This window comes from Mastigoproctus giganteus, chromosome 4 (genome assembly GCF_048544385.1).
Source record: "Mastigoproctus giganteus isolate SK-2022 chromosome 4, ASM4854438v1, whole genome shotgun sequence".
NCBI lineage: Eukaryota > Metazoa > Arthropoda > Arachnida > Uropygi > Thelyphonidae > Mastigoproctus > Mastigoproctus giganteus.
Window position 1 is genome coordinate 73,438,813 of NC_143578.1, and position 26,614 is coordinate 73,465,426.

The window sequence follows — 26,614 nt, forward strand, 5'->3', positions numbered from 1 at the left end:
GATTACAGTTCAGACTCTAAATAAAAAATATGGCAATAGTTATTCAAAACAAAAATAATAAATAAATAAAAAACCTTTTGTAATAATCAGGGTGGTTACATTGGATATTTTTTCTTTATCAGCAAAAAAAAAAAAAAAAAAAATACCACCTTACCACAGTCAAATAGAAGATATAATATCAACAATTCCTGTATTTCACATAAACATTTAATGAAGAATGATAAGTGCACAAAAAAATCTGTATCTCAACATGAGAATTACCTCTGCAGTGACAAATGTCAACAATGTCTCTTGAAGATGGTACATTCTTGTCATTTTTTTTAAAAAATGACAAGAATGTACTTTTCCAGCTGTCATTTTTTTTAAAAAAATGACAGCTGGAAATGACAAGATCACAATGTTTAACGTTTAACAATGAACAATACTACTGTTACTGTCAATGATTGGGTAAGTCATTGGGTGACTCCACTCAACTAGAAGTATCACTCAGTTATCAACAGTTAGTAGTACTGTTAGTGGCGCCTCCATAGCCAGGTGGGAAGAGCAGCAGTGCGTAGCACACACTTCTTGATTAAACCGGGGTTCGAGCCCGTCACTACCAAATACGGAGGATGCGGAAAGGTCAGGGAATGACCACCGCATAACCCGGAGCAATATGGCCTTAGTTGCTAATGCTCCTTAAAAAACCAAAACAACAACAGTACTGATAGCAGTTAGTGCCGACCGGGCGAGCCAGGTGGGTAAGGTGCCTGCCTGGCAACCCAAAGGTCGCGGGTTCGAATCCTCGGGCTTGGATCAAAGTACTGCAAAAACCTTGGGAGGTGCATTATGGCCACAGAAGCCGATGCGCCAACAACTACCAAAAAAAAAAAAAAAAGTTAGCAGTTAGCACTCGACCTCACTCTCTTTGGATCCCTCTTTGGTAGACATTAGCTCAGATAATAACTGATTTTCAAATCAAATTCATAAACTGGTTTGCCATCAACTATTTTTGTGGTGTCATAGATTTTTAAATTTATAGTGGATTCGCTTAATCTTGATACTATACAACTTAAAAAGATATTAGTAACTTGGGCAGAAAAGTGGATAACAGTATTTGTCTTTAAGTTGAATATATGCCCAAGCCAGCTTTACACTGAGGACATGGTACTCATTCTTCGTTGAGAGCAGAAAGTCTCCCCCCCCCCATCACAAGTAAAGCAAATGATTTTGATTTGATTTCAGCTACTGAATTCAAAAACTGCTGCAACCTTAGATTTTACACCATATTTAAGAGAGATAACACATACACCCAAGTTGATTATATTCAGCAGAAATTATAATGAATGTCATTAGTAATAGTATTTGCCATTGAAATGGGGGGGTGGCTGATGCTGTATAAGCTTGTTTTCTTGCATCATGTTTAAATCATCTTGCATCATCTTGCTTTCTTACCTTTGCTAATGCTATTGAGCAGCTGTTGATTTCATTGCCTTTACATTTATGACACTCATTGAATGACTGCTCGTATATGTTACAGCACAGTGCTTGGGTGCATTTTGAAAGCAGATATGCATTGCAGGACATCACTCCTAGTGCTGTTTTATGCATATGTGTGTAAAGGCAGTGAACATGTTAAAATAGAACTGAACAGTTCCTCTTTAAATAAACTGAAACTTAAGCAGTTTTCTGAATGTAGATATGCACAGAAAACTTTATAACTTTAATAATAATAATAAATTAAAAGAGCCATGTAGCTTTAGTGGATTGTAAAGAAAAAATCTTTGCTCATCAAGACAGAGGCAGAGGGCTTGAATAAAATGAAACAGCATTCAAGTTCTTTAGATGAAATAATAGTGTCCATTTTGTACCAATATCATTATGAAAGATCAAATAAAATCTGTAAGACTGCACACTAATTATACTAGGAAAAAAGGGTGAAGGCTAGTGCTATTTTTACCAATGGATTTTCTAAATTTTGTACTCTGAACCATCAAAAGAATTGTAAATAGCAGCTTGTGGCCAGGTTGCATTTTTGCAGATGGCCACATTTTCTTTTTATTATTATTATTTTTTTTAATATTTTTTCCTCTATCAAATGAAATTGTTATATAATTATAGATTATTTTAATTAGGGTACTCTAATCTACTATAAAAGAATATTACTTAATTCTATGCACATATAAACATGCTTGCATGGTACTACAACAGTGTAATTTTATCATCTTGCGTGCCCAGCAATCTAGTTACAGATAGCATTGTGGATGGGAATGGAGACCTGTGCTTAGTGGTATTATGCATGCAGGAGTCCAGGCAAACAGTATCATCATCAGAGAAATACAGTTTTTTTTTCGGCTTCCAGACTGTCTGCAACTCAGTGTTCAGTGAATGCTTTGTTAAACATGTTTTGCATTTACATGGATGAGACAAGTACAGAATTATATGATTATAGCAGCTTTATGAATATAGTTCAATTTTTTAAAATTAAAAATTACTTAATGACAATTATAGGTAAGGATTTTTGAAACCAAAACTTTCAGATATCAAAAGGTAATTTGCAACTGGCACTTCATCTTGTCACAAGCCATCCCTTGTAAATAGTATGACAAATAGAACAGTTGTTTTAACTAGGATGTACTAAAATAAATACAGAAAATGCATTAAAATGTTTTAATAGAATTTCTAGAACTGCTAATCCTGAAATAGACATATTTGAAAGGCCTCTGTTTTCTTATGTGTCAGTCATTTTAGTATTATCATTTTATGTAAAAATCATCCAGTGTATTAGCACTTAATTCATACTTTTTGGTAGGTTGAGTTATGTGCTTCTCATTAACAGAATAAAATTTTACACAGATGTACTTCCTGTAATTTTCTTATATGAAATAACTTGTATAATTAATTTGAATACTGTCTTTATGAGTATTACGTTTTTGTTACCTGCTCTGCCTTTGTTGGGCAATAAAATGCTCTTTTCTTTGCAGCTATAATGGTTTTTTTTTTAATATCCTTTATTTTAAATATATCTTAATAATCAAAACTGAGCACTGTTTTAAAACTCTTTACTATTCTTTTGCAGGGATCTGAACAAAAGTTACCATATTTCAAGAGAGTGTTAGTGAACAAACTGAATCAGACCAGCAAATTGGTGATACGACGGACTCAGCGTTTAAGGGTAAATTTCATTCCCCCGGTGCAGAAAAAAGTTTGACATAACAAGAATTGCCTTTGATTTTAGATACCAAAACATTTTATCCACAAGACAAGACATGGGATGATCTTAGGGTTTAATTATAAAAGAAAAATGTTGGCCCAAACCATTACAGGACATCTGCTTGTATACTTCAATTGAAACAAGAGTTTACATTTTATATTAAATTTGAGAATAAAACGAACTCCATTTCTTTCTCTTTATCAGTGTGTTGTAAAATTTCTTTGAGTTTTTGGGTATATGGATTTTCACCACCTTTCCAATTCAAATAATTGTTCAATTGAATACAAGAACTGCATGCATTCATTTCATTGAATGCGTGAGCCTCTAGCTGCTCGTCATGTTACTTCCACATAATATTTGTTTTATTAAAATACTATAGGTGTCATACATGCAAGATTTTTTTCATTTGTGATTCCCTGAATGAACTCTTCTAATTATAAATATTCCTGTTTTTTTTATTGTACAGAGAAATAACACAGCAGCTATACAGATAGTCATATCTATCCATTCGGTTGTCTAAATTGCAGATTAGGCTAGATCCATACTTAAGTAACAAAGCTGGCAACACAGAAAAAATCCCAACCAAGGCTATAAATAATCTGGTTTTAATTCCTGCAGTTATTAACCCAGCAGTACAAATGCCAGAAGGAAAGAACCCATGTTGCCAAGACAATTGAGAAAAAAGACACTTTGATGTGGATATTGACAATCAAACACAGGACAATGCAATCCTTGAAGTGCATGCAGAAGATGAAACAGATGTTACAAATCTCTCTCCTCAGATTTCACTGTCAATCACTTTCTCTTCGGATTTCACTGTCGAGTCTCCTCAGATTTCTGGCATTATACTATGTGCTGAAAAGAGAGAAGCTCCTCCAATGTAGCACATGGAGGTGTAGCAATACTCACTAATAACAATATACCTTCCAGGCATATTCACCCACTGATACCTTTGGAAGCTGCTGCAGCATGTTACATTCAGTATCACATTAACAGTTGTTTTTATATACATCTTGGTAAATCAACTGCCTACACTCTTACACTCGTCTGAATTCTAGGAGACTTTAATGGCCATTATCCACTATGGGGTTTGATATATCTTGATAAGTGAGGCCAGTCATAGAAAAACTTTTGGCAAATAATTTCACAGTACCCAATATTGGAGTCTCTAATTATGTACACTTCTTGACAGGGAAACAAGCTGATCATCAATGGGCCTTGATCAGTGATTCAGCCATAAAAGTGTCCTAAAATGGCTTTCCCATTTGATCATAATGTCATACAAATTGCTTTGTGAGCTTATTGAATGTTGCCAGTTCTTTGTGAGCTTATTGAATGTTGCCAGATACTCTCACAGTGGATACGCCATGGCAAAAGTATTTAATAGAACACTCAGTCAATGGGTACTTTGAATGGTAGGAAAAGAATACCGTCTCAAACCAGAATATTGTTCATCTGCATGCAGCCCACTAAAGCTAATTCTCCTGTTATACCCAAATATAGTGATGGTCCTAAACAGACACTAAAGCAGCAGTTGTCCTACCAAATATTGTATTTTCAAAACCAACATCATTCCCTTAGAATGCAGTGTTTTCACCACAGAATTATAAGCAATTATTTTAGTTTTGGATTATATCAGGAAACTTTCATTCCCATAACTTTAATGTATAGAGATTCTCTGAGTGCATTGCATTCACTTTAGTATGAATGCTGTCCTGTTCATCAAATTTTATGTAAAGACAGTTTTTCAATGGTTATTACAGCTTAATGAAAAACAGCAAAAATTCATATTCTGTTGGATCAGGACATGCTGGGATTCAAGAAAATAAAATAGTAGATCATGCTGCAAAAAATTTAACAAACTTAGCTTCATTGTTCAAATGCCAGATATAGATTACAAATCTGTTATCAACCGGATCTGTAGAGAATAATTACTTACACTGGGTTAGGTTAATAAATATACTCTTTCATATTAAGCATAAACCAGAGCAGTGGACGCCTTGTTTAAGAGTGAACAGGAAGGAAGGAAGAAGTTATTCTAATTGCCAGTGCCAGCTTAGTTTACATTTAATCATTGATTGCCCACTATATATATAAAGAAGGTGGTAGATGAAAAACCACCACTTTGCTTATTGGAGGCTTGAAGTGGTGAAACCCATGTTTAGTCTCTAGAGCAAAGTTTCCGGCATCGCCCTCCCCCAATACTTCTCCTTCAACCCATGCACGGTACTAAGTATTATAGGTTTTGATACCTTTCTTGTTTGGGGTTTTCATTAAAAAAAAAAAAAAAAAACTTTCTTAAGCAAATCTATAAATACAAATCCTTGGAATACATCTTGTAGACTTGTGACGTGCAGTATAGCCTCACTTGTCCTTGCACAATTAACCATAACAAAAAATGGGGAGTGGGTACATCTATACGGTGCAGTTCTTTCATATATGCAGCCACTCCCCGACTTACGTGAGGGTTGCGTTCTGCAGAACTCCACACAAGTCTGAATTTCCCCCATGCTTGTGCAGCACTCGCAACCGTGCTCGCAGAATTAATTGATTGAATCAAAAAAGAAATGTTCAATGGACATGTAAATAGAATTATTGTATTTATTCAATTTTGTATCTTATGCACAGAAAAAATTACAAACGCATGCAATTTAAAAATTATAAAATACAAAAAAAAAGAGGAGACAGGCATAATGTCAGTAAATTTTACATCTCAAGCATCGTTGCCAGAATCAGCATCTTCAGCTGATAAATACGCCGCTGTGGAGATTTAGAAGGGGTTGGCCACTCAACAAATAGGAGTATTATCCACAGGCTATAAAAGTAAAGATATATTAAGCACAAATTTACACTTTATTACCTTACCAATTAAACAGAATTAAATGATACATGAAAATCAGAAGAATATTTTACACAGTTTAGCAAAATATAAATTTATGCTTATGTACATAGCTTAATATGTAATGTAATGTGTACATACTAATTGATATTTCTATTTACTGATTTTTTTTCGAGGGTTGTAAAATTTAAAACAGTAAAAAAGAAGTAGCCAAGAACAAAGAATATGGCACATACAAATTGCAACTAGCATGATAGGTGCGAGATACAGAGTAGAGTTGACAAAGCTTAAAAAAAATAGAAATGAAAAGATTCTGAAAATTTATTTGTTTTTTTTTTATGTGATTGAGGATTTCATGGAAGAGGAAACGCGTTTCACCGTAATCTAAAAAACCCACAATCCCCCAGCTATCAGTATTATCGCAGAGGCAGTAAGAATGAGTTTACTCCCCATTTATAATAGATTGCACTAACAGAAAATCCCATAAACTGCATATTGTTTTATGGTATGACCTCCAGAAATGTGCTTTAGAAAAATATCACAAAGGCATTCAAAATTAATTGTTATAACCGAACATGATAAAAGTAGTGCATTTTAATGATTTGAATTGGGTTTTGAAATTTGATTTTATAAAGCTGCTGATTCTACTAACCAGTGATCTGTTAACTGGCACCTACTGATTTCACTTTACAATTGTCTCCGAGTGGACCATGTCCTTCCTCTCAGCTAATAGCAGCGTTTGAAAATGTGTTGAGCGCTTGTTTTGTTTTTGCAATTTTAGTTGAAGTGATTTTTTGTTGTGCTGATTCGACAAATTTACTGTATTGACTTTGTATACGTACGATGTTGTGTAAACTGATATGGTCCCTAAAGAGTTCGGTAAGAAAATTTCAGCTTCCAAGGTCTTGACTCCATAGCCAGGTGGCAGGAGCAGCAGTGCCTAGCACACGCTTCTTGATTAGACCGTGATTTGAGCCCGTGACCACCAAATACGGAGAATGCAGAAAGGTCAGAGAATGACCACCGCATATTCCCGGAGCAATATAGCCTTGGTTGCCAATGCTCCTGAAAACCAAACAACAACAACCAATGTCTTGGAACGAATTACCAAAAAAATATTGTTATTGGGTTCACATTACAATACTTTAATTATACGTAGTGTATGGAACAGATTAATATAAAGCGGGAACCCACTGTATAATCCTATCCACATCAAGAATGATTGCATTTTAGCAATAGCAGAGGTATGTGCAGAGGCATATTCAGGGGTGGGCAGGAGTGGCATATGCCTCTTCTTAACCCTAATTTTTGGCGACCATGTGAGTTTCTAAAAAACTCACTGGTTGCCATGCCTCCCTTTACGATGATACCTGGATGCAGCATGAACCAAAAAAAAAAAAAAAAAAAACCTATTTCACCCCTCCATTCGTTCCAAATGCCTGTCCAGCTAAGCCTTAAATTTCTTTAGACTATCAACTTCCACAACAAAAGATGGAAGTCTGTTCCACCAATCAACAACACGCTGGTAAGGGCAAATTTCTACAACTGTCCTCTATTTGAATCTATGCCCCCTCAGGTTCTTAATCTCAGCAAAAGGAAGAACCCCATAAACATTCAGCTTGCTTATCCCATTCAAGGCCTTGTACACCAATTAGATCACCTCACAGGAGCCTACTTTTCAGGTACTGCAATTTGCAGAACATAAGCCTTTCTTGGTAAGGCACCCCTTTGTTCCCCTCACCGATCTCGTTGTCCTTTGTACTTGTTCTAGCAACTCTACATCCTGTGGCAGTCCTCCAGATATGTTAATTTTTTTCAGTTAAATTACAGTTAATATCAATAAAAAAGTTGTAACTTTAATTTATGGGGTAACATTTCAAAATGTACCTTGTTATAACGAGGTGTCCCAGTTCGTGTTATAGAAAATCTGGTAACACAATACTGATGCAAAAATTGTGCATTAGTATTGCGATACCCAATACAGCAATTCCCAAACTGCACCGCTGCAGTGCTCACTGTATGTTTACCACTGCAGTGCAGCATGCTGTGGTCCCGCAGTAAATTCACAGGAGCACTGCGAAATATTTTAAATTTTTGAGAGAAACAGCAAAACTCGACATTGTTTGGACACTGCGTGTCCTAGTAGTTCATAGTTTCAACATTACTTATTAAGTTCTTTGGATCTAACTACTTAATAAACAGAACTTTTCGGTAGGGGTGCCATGAAAAAATTACCGAGACACTAAGAGTGCCGTGAACTGAGAAAGTGTGGAAACCTCTGCCCTAATTGCTATTTTTTTTTTTTTTTTTTTTTTATGTGAACCCCAAACACGAGAGGTATTAGAACCTATAGTACTTAGTACCGTGCTTGGGTTGGAGATTGAGAAGACGAAAGGAGATATTTGTTGACATTGGACTTGAACTTCTGTAGATTGTAATTTTCAGGAAATACGTATGAAGGAAGGTTGTTCCAGAAAACGGCAGTTGAATAAATAAATGAGGAAGATGAAAAGTTGGTTCTGTGGGTTTGAAGTTGGACAGTAAATGGATGTTGGCTGGTGGCGGCACGTGTTCGGACTGTTTTGAAAGAGAGAGTGGGAATTATAGAAGCTAATTCAGAAGAACAGTGCCCATGGAAGTATCTGTAGAAGAGGCATGCAGCAGAAACAGTGCGTCTATGAGAAAGCGAGTGGAGAGACTCTATTAGAGATGAATCATTAATTAACCTAACTGCCCTCTTCTGAATGGAATCAAGAAGCCTGAGAGAGGTTTTGGGGGCACCACCCCAGATGTGGGAACAATATTCCATGGCAGGGTGGATTTGCGATTTATACCGAGTGAGCAGCTGTTTGGAAGAAAAGTAACGCCGAGAGCGAAAGAGAAAACCAAGTTTTTTAGATGCAGAGGAAGCAATATTTGTAATGTGCTTGTGCCAAGAGAGATTAGAAGTCAGGGTAATCCCCAAAAGAGATATACCCTTTTGCCTAGAAATTGGAGTGTCACTAAAGATAAGCATAGGAGCAGAAGAATCCTTTTTGCGAGATATAAGACAAGACTGAGTTTTAGAAGGGTTGAAATCAACTAAATTGTCTTTGCCCCACTGGAGAATTACCTGAAGATCGGCATTTAAGGAATTGGTAGCAGATTTTCGAGAAGTTGAAGCTGATTGAGCAGGCAAGGTTTCTCAAAATGGAAAGTTGAATGCAATGTGCTATCATCTGCAAAACTATGGATAGGATTTCCAGTCAATGGAAGAAGGTCATTGATATACAAGAGGAAAAGAGTGGGGGAAAGAACTGAACCTTGGGGGACACCGGCATTAGTGGAGAAGTTAGAAGACAGAGAGCCATGAACCATCACCCTCAGTGAGCGATCAGAGAGAAAACTGGATAACCAATTACTAAAAACAGTTGGCAAACCATAAGATGGAAGCTTGTTTAGAAGACCTTTATGCCAAACACAATCAAAAGCCTTTGAGATGTCACGAGCAACTACTTGTGTTTCACCGAACCTTTCCATTGAATTAGTCCATAAATGGGTAACATAAGCCAGAATATCACCAGTGGATCGACACTGACGGAATCCATACTGGTGATCGTTGATCAGACGGAAGGTTTCTAGGTAGTTTAAGAGTTGGCGGTTAATTGATTTCTCCATTACTTTAGAAAGAGTAGAAGTAATTGCAATGGGACGATAATTGGATGGGAGGGATTTGTCACCCTTTTTAGGAACCGGCTGGATATGAGCAAATTTCCAAGCAGAAGGAAAAACACCTTTAGAATAAGAAAGTGAAAAAAGGCGGCAAAGAATAGGAGTAAGTTCAGGAGCACAGGTTTTCAGAACAAGTGGAGAAATGCCATCAGGACCTGGAGCTTTCTTAGCATCGAGTTTCATCAAAATCCTTCTGATATCCTTTTGACGGAAGACCACAGGAGGCATTGAATGGAGTGTGTTGGGAATGGTGGGAGGTGTTTTACCAAGATCATTAATACATGAGCTGGAAGAAAAATGGGATGCTAGCAGGTCAGCTTTATCCTTGGCTGAAGTGACAACAGAACCATCTGGTTTGGACAGAGGTGGGAGCAGAGATGGGCAAAAGTTGCGGCCAATAGCTTTGGCAAGAGACCAGAATGCTCGGCTACCATTAGGGCAAGAAGCAAGTTTTCTACTCTTAGCCTGTTCAAACTCGAGTTTGGACTGATTAATAACTGCTTTACAATTGTTGCGAGCTTTGGTGTAGGCAGAAAATGAAACTGAAGAATTAGAAACAAGCCAATTACGATATGCAACATTCTTCTCTTGGACAGCCTTAGCACATTTATTGGAAAACCAAGGTTTAGATAAAGGACGAGATTTTAAAGTGGAGTGTGGGATAAAGGATTCCATTCCTGCAAGAATAATTTCACTGACACGATCTGAGCAAACGTTGACATCAGAACTTTTGAAACAGTAATCTGACCAAGGAAAAGAAGAAAAGAAGTCTCGCAGGTCATCCCATTTTGCATTCTTGTAATGCCAAACAACACGAGGTTCGGAATAGCCATGAGATAAAGGTTCCATTGGAGAGGAGACAATCACCAAGTTGTGATCTGAAGTGCCTAAAGGAGCTCTCACTTCGACCGTGTACTTAGAAGGGTTGTTTGTGAGAAAAAGATCAAGCGTATTGGCTGTATGATTAGGATTGTCCGGTATTCTTGTAGGTAAATGAACAGTCTGTGCTAGGTCATTAGTAATTGCAAAAGCCTCAGCATCTCGACCTGCTGGGTCGGTGTGACTAGAAAACGGAAGCCAGCTGGGGTTGTGAACATGAAAATCACCAAGGAAAATTACCTCACTGTTAGGAGAGTTGGACTGGAGAAAGTCAAGTTGCAAAGACAGGAAGTCAAAGAGCTCCAAGTGATTAGTGGAGTTGGGAGAACGGTAGAGACAACAGATGAATTTGACACAATCAGGTAGAGAGATTTTAAGCCAGAGAAGATCAAAGAGAGGAGATTCCAAATTGCCAAGTCTCTGACAGGGAATATCAGAACGGACATATGCACAAGTACCACCTTTGAGGCGAAAGGAATCATACAGCGAATAATTTGGGCATCTGAGATGAGCAGTTGTTGAATCAACCGATAACTGAGATTCTGTCAGAAAAAGTACATGAGGTTTGGCAGACTGCAAGTGGAAATGGACATCGTTGAGATTAGAATTGAGACCACGTATATTTGTGAAATGAATTAGGAAGTGCTTGGGAGGTTTAGATCTTTTCGCAGATAAGCTTGCTCTATTAGTTTGACAATTCATGGTGTATTCAATAGTAAGAAAAAGTGGGTGTGGATATGCTGTATGAAATAATGAAATTTTTGGATATGGCGTACATGTGGTAGGAATATACCCAGATCCTTGACATAACGTGGCCTCGACAATGCTCCCCGCATACACACTACTCGGACTCCCTCCAGTCACTATCTGGCAGAGTAGAGGTAGCAAGATTATACACTAGCTGATCCGGAAGCCTCCTAGAGAGTTACCAATAGGTCCGGTCCGGTGTACTAACTAGCGGCCGGCCTGCGAAAACCGTTTTAGAGCTGTACCCTCGAATAAGGAATATTGGATCTCGCCACGACGTTCATCATAACCTCAAAAGTCATCAATCATACTGCATGATGGAAGAGATAGGGAAGGGTTGACCGGAACTTAGCTCTAGAGACTAAACATGGGTTCCACCACTTCAAGCCTCCAATAAGCAAAGTGGTGGTATTTCACCGGTTGATGAGAGTCATCTTCCACCTAGTACTGCCTGGTAACATAGAGGGGCGGCGTTTCTCCATGTGGTGTGGGCGCCACACCTCGACCCCTGCTTATGTTGGTTCACACCTGGTGGTCACCCACCATGTACTTGTGCATGTGGGTTATACCCAGGATTACTAACAGTCCCACCATCGTGAAGGTGCAAGCAGAGGATTTGGCTGTCACAGACCGTCCGGACTTCGCCGAAATTGGGTCCACTTGACTTGAGTGTCACCCGAATATCAGTTCCATCAGCGTTTTAGACTCCCAGGTAGCAAGTACAGCTTGTCTGGCATATCTGAGAGAATGTCTGTGACAAGCTCAAGGACCAATGTTTTCATTATGTTGTTTTCATACTATATGTTTTCATTTATGTTGTTCATCCATGAACAGTTTGGGAACCCATCTTGAACAAACTTTGCAATACTTGAGTGTTGTGTATGATCAAATGTGCAGACCTGTAGCTGTTATCTAACTTCCAGCAACAGCAAAAACAGTGATCCAACAGTTTCCTTGAATAGGAACATTCAAGAAAACATGATTTATGAAGACCTGAATGGCCTTCATCAATCACATTTATCCTTCCACTTCTAAACCTCTCCACCAACGGTGAAACTATTAATTATAAATAAATATAATTATTATAATCATAATAACAGGCTGTTAATTTATTTATAGCCAGTTTTTGGGCACTCAACTTCTTCAATTCTGCTGTGACTGACCGGGCGATATGGTAGTTCCGTCACTGGCTCTCCGTCATTGGTAACTCCTAATTGCGGCTCATAATGTTCTATTCAAACTGTAAAAATAAAACTTGAAACTGTGCGAGTCAAATTTACACCTTTTAAAGTACAGTAGTTATCCGTAATAATTAATGTCAGACCTCCTCTGGATACTCGAACTTAAGGTAAGATTAAATCATGTATTAAAGTAATAGAAAAAGACTTTAAATATCGTGAAAAAACGAATTTATTTAATTAAAAATATATAATAACTTATACATAAAAATTTCTCACATTTACATATGTACATATATTCGGTTAGGTAATTTACTGTAAATTTTATCTGGAAAAAATTTAGTTTTTTAATATAATGTTCGGTCGGTTTTTGTTCCGTTTGTTGACTTATTTTACTACTAAATGTCTCAATTTCCTTAATATCAATTTGATTATATCGCCTTCCTGTTTTCTGCCCAATTCTTCCTGTTGACATTTTATCAAAATAATAAATCACACAGTTTCGGGGCAGTATTATTCTTACCTAATCTGGAGGCGCCTCCGTAGCCAGGTGGGTAGGAGCAGCAGTGCATAGCACGCTTCTTGATTAGACCGGGGTTCGAACCCGTGATCACCAAATACGGAGGATGCGGAAAGGTCAGGGAATGACCACCGCATATCCCCGGAGCAATATGGCCTTAGTTGCTAATGCTCCTAAAAACCAAATAAACAAACAAACCTAATCTGGAGCTAAAATATAGCAAAAGCTTATATCTCAGTACAGGCAGGCCGCAATTAATTCGTCCAGCGAGCCCATCGCTCAAAACGGAAACACGTTAATCGAATATCATAACCAATAGGAAAAATTGCAGTTGGTCCTACAATTTTTCCTATTGGTTATGATAGGAAAAATTGTAGTTGGTCCTTGACCTTCTGGAATGTCCATAAAGAATTTTAAAACTGTATATAATGTAAAAGATGATGAAAATAATTATGGAATTAAATGTTTATTGCATAAAACAGCGGTTCTTAAACTGTGCGCCACGGAATATTTTAAATTTTCGAGGGATACAGCGATACTCGACATCTGTCGGACACCTCGCGAACTACTAGCCCGATGTAGTTCACAGTTTCAGCATTTCTTATTAAGTTGTTTGGACCTAACTACGAAACGAAACTGTTAGTTATTTCTTTTTGTGTGGGTGCGCCTTGAAAAAATTACTGAAACATTAAAGGCGCCATGAACCGAGAAACTTTGGAACCTCTGACATAAAATACACAATGAAGAAATTACTGTTGCGGAAATATTTGAACAGTGTTGACTTTCTCTTTTAATCAATCAATTTCCGATAGCCGACAACAATCTTCTCTGGGCCCTGGCGAAATAAATATCGCATTGACCATCAAACCTTTTCTTTGAGGTTCTATGCGATACGAAAGATTTCATCTAATTCTTTTACCGTTCTCTCCTTCGCAGTAACATTTTCATCTGGCTCATTTAAAAATTTGAATTTTAAGGTTGCTCTTTCGATGAAAGCCTAAAGTTTTGGAAATTACCTCGCCGGTGCCTAGTCTCCAGTGTCTGGAGACTAGGCACCGGCGAGGTGATCTGATAGAGGTTTATAAAGCGTTGAATGGTTTCAGCATGCTCAATGCCGATGGGATTCTTCCTCCTGCTCAGATTAATCACCTGAGAGGGCATAAATTCAGATTGAGGAAAGACAGATGTAGGATAGATGTGCGGAAATTTGCCTTTAGCCAGCTAATAGTTGGTTGGTGGAACACTTCCATCCCTTGTTGTGGAAGTTGATAGCCTAAATAAATTTAAGGCTCAGCTGGACAGATATTTCGAAAACGGAGGGGTGAAATGGAAGTTTTTTTTTTTTGGCTGATGCTGCATAAGCTTGCTTTCTTGAATCATATGCCATCTACTAATGCTAATGGAGAGTTATTTTGGCAACGATGCGCGAAAGCTAAAACTTGGTGACGTTATGCATGTCTCCTCTTTCTTTTTGTAATTTTATAATTTTGAAATTTTTGTTTTTTCCTGTGCATGAGAGAAAATAATTGAATAAATAATTCTATTTACATGTTCGTCGAACTTTTCTTTTTTGCTTCAATCAAATTCAGCGCGTAGTTGCGAGTACCGCATAAGCATTTAGGGAAATTTCGACTTACGTAAGGTACCGCGGAACGCAACTCTTACGTAAGTCGAATGGCGTGTTGGGTCACCTTTCCCCTTGACCCTCGTGGGTACACATGACTTAAACCTTTCTCATTCTCGTACATTCAAAGAGTCTGTTTTCGTGATTTATCCGTATAAGCAAAGTTTTTGAGTGCGTTGACAGGAAAGAGTAACATTATTGACAACAAACGGTTCACAATCACAGAAATTGAGAGCTAATGCTGTATCCAGTGCAAAGTGCAGGACAGAATCCCTTTGCGTTTGAATATACATGTTGTTTTTGTTATTTGTTTTTTAGGAGCATTAGCAACTAAGGCCAATTGCTCCGGGGATATGCGGTGGTCATTCCCTGACCTTTCCGCATCCTCCGTATTTGGTGATCACGGGCTCGAACCCCGGTCTAATCAAGAAGCGTGTACTACGCACTTCTGCTCCTGCCCACCTGGCTACGGAGGCGCCAATATGCATGTGTGCGTATACACACGTAGTTGTTAGGGTTAAAATTTAAGTTTCTTCTGAAAAAAATTGTATATTTAATGAAAAAAATAATAGTCAATAATAATAAGTCAATAGTGTTAATCTTAAATAGTCAATACAAGTCAATTAATATAACATAAAATGAAATGTAAATATAAAATTTTGTCCTTAAAAATATGTCATAAAAAAGATCACGTAAATTTTTTTATAAAAAATAAAATATTCACTCATGTCTCCATGATCGAGTGCATCCCTCAGCAGTGACATCATCGAACGGCGCAACATATATAGTGACGGCACGATAGCGCCTCTCAGTTCATCAGACAGAACCCATGCAATGGAGAAAGGGAAGGACCTGATTGAGTTTGAACGGGAATGATTTGTGGCGTTAGCAAGGTGGGGGCCAGCAATCACAGGCACTGGTGTCTCTTCGAGGGTCGCTGTATTGAAGGTATGGTGGGAATGGTTCAAAGAGGGGAAAGATACCCACCATACCGAGATGAGGACACCACCACCACTGGTTGATAGTCGAGTGAATAATGGTTGACAAATATCTGGGACAACAGATGGCTCACGATACTTCAATTAATGGCAGACCACAACCAGGACTCACAGTGAAACGTTTTGGAGCACATTATCCAGCAGACGCTCTTATGATTACGCCACCTGTTCACCTGGGGCAGGCCACCTGTTCATGTACCCATGTTGAATGAGTGTCATCGACATCTCTGCCTTCCGTGAACCACGGGCGCACCGTTCCTGAACATTGAACGACTAGGTAAGAGTCACCTGGTCTGATAAATCAAGGTTCCAACTCCATCATGAAGATGGACGAGTGCATTTGCGACTGCGAGCAGGTGAACTGCTGCAATCGGATTGCATGGTTAAATAAGAATACACCAGTGGCAGAAGATCATGGTTTGGGGAATGTTTTATTATTATTATTTTTAATATAAAAAATAATAATAATAATAAAATATGTACATCGCTGGGTCCCCTCATGCGTATTGAATGTACCCTCTCAGCAAGGTGCTACTTTGATATGGTCTTAGACCAAGTTTTTCCCTACATGGTGACTGTGTATCCAGATGGCACTGACTCTTTCAGTAAGACAATGGCCCATGTGTCGAACTCCTGGACGTCCGGCTGGTCCAGCATACCTGAGGACACCCTTCGCTGTCTCGTGGAGCGATACCATGCTGGGGGAAAGCTGTTATCATGGCGAGAGATTGGTTGTTTTAGGAATAATCAGCAACTTAGGCCATATTTCACCATATTTAGTCCTTGCCTCAGACTAATTAACTCAGCCATGTTGTGGAAAAGACCTATAAAATTCCTAGCGTCATTGAGTGAATTCGAACTTAGATCTCTTCCATCAGGTGTAGGAAGGACGGTGATTATACCAACTGTGCTAACCACGAGGGTCACGGTGAAAGGTGACCCAACACGCTATTAGGTAAGTAATAGTAGTAATGGCAAATGATACAAGAAAGCAAGCTGATATAGCATAAGCCAATAAAAAATACTAATGCAGTTCATCCATCTGTACCCTCCAAATTTTGTCTAGTTCTCCTTTGAATTTATTCAACCCATCCATTTCCACAACAACAGATGGAAGCCTGTTCCAAGAATCAACCACCTGCTGGCTGAAGGCAAACTTCCACACATTTATCATGCACCATCCTTTCTCAACTTTAATTTATGCTCCTTCGTGCGTGTGGTCTCAGCAAGTGGAAGAATGCCATTAGCATTCAGTTTACTCGATCCAGTAAAGGCTTTAAACACCTCAATAAAACGCTGCAATTTTCAGAACTAAAGCATTCCTTTCTAGGTTACAGCACCCTTTTGTTTCCTTCAACAACCTCTTGCCTTTCTGTGCATCTGTTCCAGCAGATCTAGATCCTTCTTAAAGTGAGGCCTCCAGACCTGTATACAGTACTCAAGATGTGGCCTAACCATGGCCTTATATCATTGACAAAACCCCATGAACTGTTTTGGCAACATGTCTACACTTCTCAGAGAATTTCATATCTGACTGCACTATTACCCCCAGGTCTTTTTAATTCTCCACCTACCCTGAGTGTAGTACCTCACAGTCAATAAGTTACTCTGGTGTTACTGCTGGCCATGCGCAGTACCTTGCATTTGTCAATGTTAAACTTCAACCGCCATTTCTTAGCCCATCGACCCCATTTTCCCAGATCTTGTTGTAGTAGCTCTCCCATTTAACCATTCTCTATCTTCTCCCCTTAACCCTCCCTTTATCCATTGCAGTAACTTGCCCTTAATGCCACATTTCTCAGTTTGTACAGCAATCTTTTATGTGCAACAGTGTCGAAAGCCTTCCTGAAATCTAAGTATATGAGGTTAAAATTATTTTTTGCATCATGTTCCTTGGCCACTGCAAGATAGTAACCTATCAGATTGGTTAGAAAAGACTGCCATTGACAAATCCATGCTGTGCTTGTAGTATAATTGTATGCCTGTGCAAATAATCTTGTATCAATTCTTTAATTCCATTATTATCCATGGAACAGACGCTAAGCTAACAGGTCTGTAATTACTCATGTCACCTTTTGATCCCCCTTTATTAATTGGAGATATACTCGCACTTTTCCAGTTACCTGTGAAACACATCATACCCTATGAACTGGCGCATTATGACGAAGTCCATGTGCCATTAAACCCTAACACAACCAACCAACTTTTCCAATCCACAGGGACTTCCCCCGAATCCAAGGCCGCTCTCGTAGTTAATGCTAAGGGTCTACTTAACTTCTTTGCTACCTCCCCTAATATAATTGAATAGATTCCATCTACCCCAGGCGCCTTTTTTATGTCTATCCTCAGCAATTTCTCCTCCAATTTCCTTTCAGTTATCACAAGGTAATTTAGTTCCTTGTTAGAGCTTAATAAACTTTTGGCATCCCTACTATACAGAATTCATCATGTGTGAATGTAGATGCAAAATACCTATTCAATTTGTCCGCAACCTGAGCTGGGTCATCGATAGCTAACCCGAGAACATCAAGTGGCTAATGTGATTCTACCCCTTCAATGCCGGATTAAGGAATGAGCTATCGGGGGTTGCTGCCCTTATGCAGATTTCTGGGATATGCAAACTGGCGTCGAAAAAAATCATACGGCTCGGTTCGCAGGAATACCTTATTCCTGCACTAAACCCCTTCCTTCTACTGTTAATATAAGCATAGAGGTCTCTGCTGTTTTTCTTTTCATTTTTTGCCAGAGACTTCTCATAATCTGTCTTACCTTGCAAAATTTATATCTAATTTATACTAACTAATACAGACTAATTTTAACTACCATAGACTTTTGTATTACACGATAGTTTATATACATCCCATGTACTTTTCTTTCCTTCCACGGTTGTAATGTTTTGGCTAGTGAGTGAAAAGTGAATTCAGTTACTTAAAAATGTAATATTAAGGTCTGTGTCGTGCTCCTTGATTAATTGTGGGCCCCGGATTCGCAATTTACCCCCATACTTCTTGTTGGGACAGATCCTAAAACAAATCTAAAATCCTTTGTAATATTTGTTATGCTGAATTGTTTTGATTTGTTATGCTGCAAGCCATTATGATGCCATAAAAATTGCATAGACAACAGATTAGCATTAGTAGAGGCATATGATGCAAGAAAGCATCAGCCAAAAAAAAAAAACCCCCACTTCCACTTCACCCCTCCGTTCGTTCGAAATACCTGTCCAGCTGAGCCTTACATTTATTTAGGCTATCAACTTCCACGGAAGGGATGGAAGTCTGTTCCACCAACCAACTACCCGCTGGCTAAAGGCAAATTTCCGCACATCTATCCTACATCTGTCTTTCCTCAATCTGAATTTATGCCCTCTCAGGTGATTATTCTGAGCAAGAGGAAGAATCCCATCAGCACTGAGAATGCTCATACCATTCAAAGCTTTATACACCTCTATCAGATCGCCTTGCTGTTGCCTAGTCTCCAGACACTGTAATTTGCAAAACTTAAGCCTTTCTTCGTAAGAGTATCCCTTTGTTCCATTCACTACTCTTGTTGCCTTTCTCTGTACTCGTTCCAGCAGCTCTACATCCTTCTTGAAATGAGGCCTCCAGACCTGTATACAATACTCTAGGTGTGGCCTGACCATTGCCTTATACAAGAGAATAATCACCTCCTTATCCCTGCTAGAAAAATTCCTGTATATCATTGACAAGGCACCATGAGCTACTCTTTCAGCCCGACTGTACTGCTCAGAAAACTTCATATCTGTTTGCACAATAACCCCCAGGTCCTTTTCATTCTCTACCACTGTCAGTGTAGTACCACAGAGTTGATACGTTGCTCTGGGGTTGCTGTTTCCCATATGTATTACTTTACATTTGTCAATGTTAAACTTCATTTGCCACCTCTCAGCCCATCTGCTCAACCTTCCCAGATCCTGTTGCAGCAGCGTAGTGCCAGTAGTGTCCTTGACAACCCTGCAAACCTTTGTATCGTCTGCAAACTTGGACATTAAACCTGATATTCCATCATCAATATCATTTATAAATACAGAAAACAATAAAGGACCCAACACTGAACGCCGAGGGACTCCACTAATAACATTAGTCCAGAATGAGCAGTGTCCATTGATTACCACTCTCTGTCTTCTCTCCTCAACCACCCCTTTATCCATAGCAGCAATTTGCCTCCAATGCCACATTGCTCCAATGTGTGAGCAGTCTTCCATGTGCAACAGTATCAAAAGCCTTTCTAAGATCTAAGTATATAATATCAAAGTTATTCCTTGCATCCAGTTCTTTTGTGACTGCATCATAGTATCCAATCAAATTGGTCAGGCAAGACTTCCCCTTAACAAAACCATGCTGTGTCTGAGCTATAACTGAAGTCTTGTCTAGATGATCCTGCAGTGTTTCTTTAACCAGTGCCTCCATTAATTTTCCTGGAACAGAAGTTAAACTCACAGGTCTATAATTACTTGTGTCGGCCTTTGATAGCAGGATATGATCATTATTCTCTTTCTCGGTGATTTCCCTTTCTCTCTCTCTCTCAGGGTTAGTCAGAAATTTTTTTTTTTTTTTTTTTGCTTGGTGCAGCAAAAGCTTCAGGCTTCCTTGCACCATATGGGTAATAAATCTTGTGAACCTAGTTGCCCTAGAACAGCGATTCCCAACCTTTTTGACCTGCGGAGCCCTTTTTAGAATCAATTTCTATGGAGGAGCCCTTTAGGCTTACTCTATGTTTTCAAGCTAATGGTATTTAAGAGTAGTGTTATGGGGGGGGGGAGAGGGGATAGATAATAAGGGAGTGTAAAGTAAAGAAATATTTAAACAATTGTACAATGTTCATGCAATAAAATTATATTTTAAAAATTTTGAAATTTGCCATAATATCTCAATTTATTTTTAACTACCACTAATATATATGATAGTGTCAACACTTGACTATACATTAAAGTTCTCCTAAAGTTCAAAAAATCGAACCATTTACGGTACAACAGAGTTTACATTATTGGTGAAAGCAATAATAAGGTCCATACGATAAACTCAGTTCCTCCAATTTAATTATTACATTCAATTCGATTTTTAGTTACCTGTGAGATGTAAAATCTATGAGGAGCTCGTATTCTGCTGTGTTTAAGCTAGATGTTTTTTTGTTCACTCTGAACACATTCAATACCCAATTAAAGTCATCAAACCCCTTGTCATGAGCTCTCGGAAAATAATGTTCAAAAGAGTCTTTCAATGCTTCGTGATGCGCCTGAATATTTTTTTGGATTTTTTCTTGAATCTTGATATTATTTTCCCCAAAAAGCTTTTTGTAAGAGGGACGCAATCAATATCTTCCTTTTCCACGCACTCCAACCAATACATACGTTTTCTTTTGAAAGAAGACACTTTCCACTTTTTTACTACATAATTTTGAAGCTAATGGCAACAAAATGACTGAACGTCGTCTGCTAGAGAAAGTGCAAAATTCAACTTGGCAAAATTTTATTCAGAATGTGATTTCTAGTTTTCTAATTCTTTAATTTCATTCAATTTTTAGCTATTTTATTTCCCTGGAGCGGCCGCGGAGCCCCTGGAAGTGTACGCGGCGCACAATTTGGGAACCACTGCCCTAGAATATTGTCTACAAAAAAAAAAAAAAAAAAAACCCTTACAGAGTTGTTCACCTCTCTGGTTGCAGTAACAGTGCCAGGCAGTAACGAAAATTTATTTGTAAATTGGCCTCTGTTCATTACAACTTTTGAAACTGGGTTGCAGTATCTGTGACAATAATTATCAATTTAGCTGTAGTGTTTGCAAATCTGACGAGTCTTCATGCTCTCATTTTTACCGAAGCTTTATACCGTACAATATAAAACTGCCAGACTATAAAATTACGTACAAAATTGCACAAAACAGCGAATTCAAACAAAAAGTTAATTTTTCTTCTCGAAATGCAAATATTAGAATAGCTGTTTAGTTCATTTATTTTTCTATTTATATTTCAAATATATTATTAAATATATTTCTTTGAGTTAAATGATATGGAAATTTCGTGTGAAGCTGATGATGGCGGGAAAAATGATTTCGATACTCTGAACTTGTCTTTGTCGCATGGTGCAGAAGGACGTAATCTTGTTATAACAAAAATGTTTACACAACTGATGTTTTTTTTTTTTTTAAATTTGTTGGTTAAAAGTCAGTGACTTTATGGAACAGTTGAAAAGTACACCAAGAGAAAATAATAAGCAAATGGACTAAATGTGTAACTAATTTTTACTTGGTGACTTCGTAATAAAGGATATTTGGATCGCAGTTTCTTCATGCCGGTTTGCTATATGGATGAGGGTTTGTTCTGATCTCCGTTGATTTTTATTTAAAAAAAGTTGATATAATACATATAAATTTTAAGCTGCCAATTAATATTAATGTATTAATAGAAAAAATAGAAAATTATGGATGTGTGCGTATTAGTTGTCATCAATAGCTTTCTATGTAACCATATATCGTCTATAAATGTAACTGAACATACTTATAATATAAAATATAATCTTGTTTATTTATAGTAGGCGTAGATGATGATTGATAAAAATAGAAACTTATTTGAATTAAGAATTCTATCTCGTATATATAGTTCTTGATACTATATATAAAATTTTATGGAGTTTTAACTTAATTTTTGGACACCAGTAAAAAATATAAGGTAACCCATAATTTCAAGGTGATCCGTTTTAAAGCGTATATGGGGGGGGGTTCATTGTTGTTACATTTGTATTTTACTCTTTTATTTAGCCATGGCAGATGTACTCGTCCCCATCTTTAAAGTTCAGTTTTATGATCATCTGTGCCCCCCCCCCCCCCCATAAATCCACTACTGTTTCCAATATTTTGAGAATTTTCCTAGTTCCCAGCATAGGTACAAAGGCACCTTGTTTTGTTTTAATAAATGATAAGTGTAGCACTTCTGCTGCATTATAAATTTTGACAAATTAATCTGGTATGCCTAGGCTTAGATAATATTCATATTATGTTTGGAATATAGTTAGGGAAGGGTGTTATCCATTAAGAATCTGTCTTAGCTTGCGTAATTTATATCTAATTTATACTAACTAATACAGACTTTATACCAACCAACTTTTCTAGTCCATGGGGACCTCTCCCAAATCTAAGGACGCTCTCATAGTTAATTCTAAGAGTATTATAATTGAATAGATTCCATCCACCCCAGGTTCCTATTTTATGTCTATCCTCAGCAATTTCTCCTCCACTTTCCTTTCAGTTATCACAAGGTAATTTAGTTCCTTTTTTTAGAGTAGTTAATTATACATATTAATAATTCTTGTTTGGAATATTTTGCATAATGTTTGTCTTCTTAATGTTATGTACTTTTTCATTCTCTAGAGCTGGATTTGGATACACTTACTGAACTCCTAGATGATTTTGACGATACAGAAACAAAAAATTATTTAAGTGAAACAGAAAAAAGTGATATATTAGAAAATGTGGATAGAAGTTGTGATGAAATTCAAAAAGAATTGGAGGATGCAAAGAAGAAGATTGAACTTCTTCAAAAAGAATTACAAAAAAAAAAAGATGCCAACTCAAGAGACAAGTTACTAAAACAGGACTCTGTTGTTAAAGAAGTGAGAACAGATGGGTCATGCACCCAGCAACCAAATCAGAGTCATAGAATATTATCAGATTTGAAAACTGATATTTTTGTACCATCCACTGGTTCAAATTTCACTGAGAATAATAAATTAGCTGCCTTGGATACAAAAGTAAGTAATACATTAAGGCCAAATAGAAAACAAAGTGAAGTACATAGTGGTGATACAGACAGTTCTGATGATGAATGTAATCGTAATCCAACAGAAGCACATCTACTTACTGAAACTGGTAAGATGATTAAGAAAAGACTAGCTCATACTTCAAAGTTTAGTGAAGATAGGTCTTCTAAAGGTCCTTTAACTTGTAAGTAGATTTTTTAATGGCTTTTTTTGTAATATTTTTATTATTTGAAAATAGCAAGTATTTTTTTTTTTTTTTTTTTTGATATTATAGAGTTATGGAAAGAGTGTTTTTAGCTGTTTATATTTAGCATGGAGATATATAAGATTTTTATACTTGATTTAAAGGCATATGTGTTATATAAATTGTATTATTAATATTAATAATTAGCATTGAAAAATTAGAATCTCTTAAAGCATGGACACAACATTCGTATTTGATTTGTATTCGTTGTTGAATAGTTATAATCTTTAACATCACTGATATACCACTGAATTGTTGTTTGTACATGTAGAAGAATTCTGAATGAAAAACACTGCCCAGTGTGTGCATGAATTTACACATATTAGCCATATGGTGCAAGGAAGTACAAGGATTTTGATACGCTAGCAAAAAAAAAACAAGAAAATTATAATCAATTAAAAAAAATTGATAAATAATAAAATAAACTAAACTATCTATTTGATTCCTTCATGCGTGTATGCAGCTGACCTTTGAATTTTTCCAAGCTTGTAATTTAAGCCACCCATGGATGTAACTTATTCCAGTAATTAATAACTCACTGGCCAAAAGAAAACTTTCTACAATCCACTTTAAGCTTCATCCATCATTCGTTTTACTTTCACCTCTCAGAGCCTTTTACACTCAATTATGTTTCATCTAGGATGCCTTGTTCCCAAGCAATGTGGTCCACATATTTAAAGTCTTTTCTCACCAGCCATGTTACCACTTTGAATCTTTCAAGAATTTATGTCCCATCATATATATGCAATCTGAGCAAGAGGATGGACAATCAACATTGAGCTTACTCAATCCACTCAAAGCCTTAAACACTTCATTCAGACCTTGCCGATGCCTAGTCACTCACTATTCTCATTGCTCTTTTCTGTACCTGTTCCAATGGATCCACATACTTTCTAAAATAAGGCCTGCAGACCTACATGCAGTACTCAAGTTGTGGCTAACCGTTATGTTGTACGACGGCCTCCGTAGCTGAGTGATCAGGAGCGGGAGTGCAGTAGCACACGCTCTTTGAGTAGACCGGGGTTCAAGCCCCTGACTGCTGAATACGGTCGATCTGCCAACCCGCACTGGACCAGCATGGCAGATTACGGTCCATTTCCCTCAGCATGAATTGTTGAGGAGGCTTCCATCTTGCAGTGGGTTGATAATGGCTGCACTTTACTTTTTTTTTTTTTTTTATTATGTTGTACAACAGGATAATAATTAATGTGTATAATTAACCACTCTTTTACATTTGGAGTTTTTAATATATATTTTATTAAGCATAGCCTAAACTAATGTATACAACAGTGTGACATTTCGGGTATCTTGCCGATACCCATCATCAGACTGTGCTGTTTGGGAATAGAGATAAAATTAAAAAGGTGAAGGTTACTAATTAGATTTACAATGAGCAGTTCTAAATTACATTCATAATTTTTTTTTTTAACAAAGGATCAGTTATAAGATGTGTTAACAATTGGTCATTTCTAATTTTCAATAATGCCAGTGAGTAGATAAATAATTCTAAGTTATAATAACAAATTGAGCATCTCTCAATAGTTATGACTTAAAGGAGCAATTCTATGTTACTATTACACAATTATATGAGCAGAACTTGGTTACACTGAGCAATTTTTTTTTTAAGTTACTTTACTTTTAGCCTATTTTATAAGATGAATTAAGACAAACAAAACAAATCTTACCTGCCGACCACCCTCCGACCTGAAGAGAAATGGGAAAGAGGATCTGCCAGCAGTGCCTTTTATAGGCCAGGGATTCTTATAATTAGCCAATACGAATAATGTTAGGTTATCCTAGATCCAGGGAGCTTGAACGCTGACCTTTAACCTCCTGCTCTGGTTCTGGGTTTCTGTTGACCTTTGATCATCCGTTATGGTGTGCGGGCTGGTTCTGGGGGTCTGGAAGTGGTTGTATGCGATCTGCACCTCTGTATGCCTTGTTTCTTTTTCTTTCCTGGGTTCTTATTTCTTCAGTTATTTTCTCATTGAAGAGATGAAAATACTGTGGGTTGAACTCAACCCAACTATTGTATATATTAGTTTAGGCTATGCTTAATAAAATATATATTAAAAACTCCATTTGGTAAAAGAGTGCTTAATTATACATATTAATAATTCTTAATGGATAACAACCACGTAACATCCTTCCCCAACTATATTAGAATACTAGGTACGAACCGAACGCTGTCTGTCTTATCCACAAATTAGAAAATATAAGTGTAAAGATTACAAAACTAAATTGTAGACATAAATTTCTAGTAAAATGTAGAAACGTAAATATCACTCCAGCCAGTCTTAACATAAAAGACCCCATTAAAAATAACTTTTCGGGGAGAATTATTAAGTTATGCGTTTAAAACTATTACGAAGCATAATTAGACAAATTAGATTTGACATATCGAAAGTTACAGATACTTACAATAAAAACACACTTCGTCAGGGCTCTATAGTTTAGTGGATTGGATTACCGTTGATTATTGCTTTTAAATATTTGATTTATTTAAGTATATTGTTGGATTATTTTGTTATAGGTTTGTAGGTACAACTATAATATTATAAAAATCAAACTGTAACAGTTTGATTTTTATAATATTATAGATATCATTTTTTTAAAGTTAATTTTCATTGATATTTAGCTAATTTTATAATGGTAATTACGAGATCTGCCTTAAACACGTCACAGGGTATCGTCACTCACATGGAAATAGCCGATGACGATTTATGTGTGAGTCATGATTTAATCCGTTGTGAAACCTGTGGAATGTTTTCCAAGGTCGACCTGGTGACTAATAATAACTAACCTGGGGATTCTTTTCTTTGTGATCGATGTAAGGAGTGCACCAATCTTAAATTACAATTTGGTGCATTGATGAAACAATTTGAGTCACTGAAAAAACGGGTGCTT

The 26,614-nt window shown here is 37.2% G+C and overlaps 2 protein-coding genes across 2 annotated transcripts in view; both read left to right on the top strand.

The window, feature by feature from the left end:
* The window catches only part of LOC150086833 (polynucleotide 5'-hydroxyl-kinase NOL9), a 176,081-nt gene extending 172,786 nt beyond the window's left edge, over window positions 1–3,295 (top strand). The window contains exon 13 of the mRNA XM_090371608.1: window positions 3,059–3,295. Coding sequence (XP_090227734.1) covers window positions 3,059–3,190 — 132 coding nt within the window. The 3' untranslated portion in view covers window positions 3,191–3,295. The remainder of the gene's footprint in view (window positions 1–3,058) is intronic.
* Window positions 3,296–22,011: 18,716 nt separating this feature from the next.
* Window positions 22,012–26,614, top strand: part of Mcm10 (minichromosome maintenance 10 homolog) — a 169,021-nt gene continuing 164,418 nt past the window's right edge. Inside the window, exons 1-2 of the mRNA XM_090372289.1 lie at window positions 22,012–22,021; window positions 23,075–23,647. Of these exons, the coding sequence (XP_090228415.1) occupies window positions 22,012–22,021; window positions 23,075–23,647 (583 nt within the window). The remainder of the gene's footprint in view (window positions 22,022–23,074; window positions 23,648–26,614) is intronic.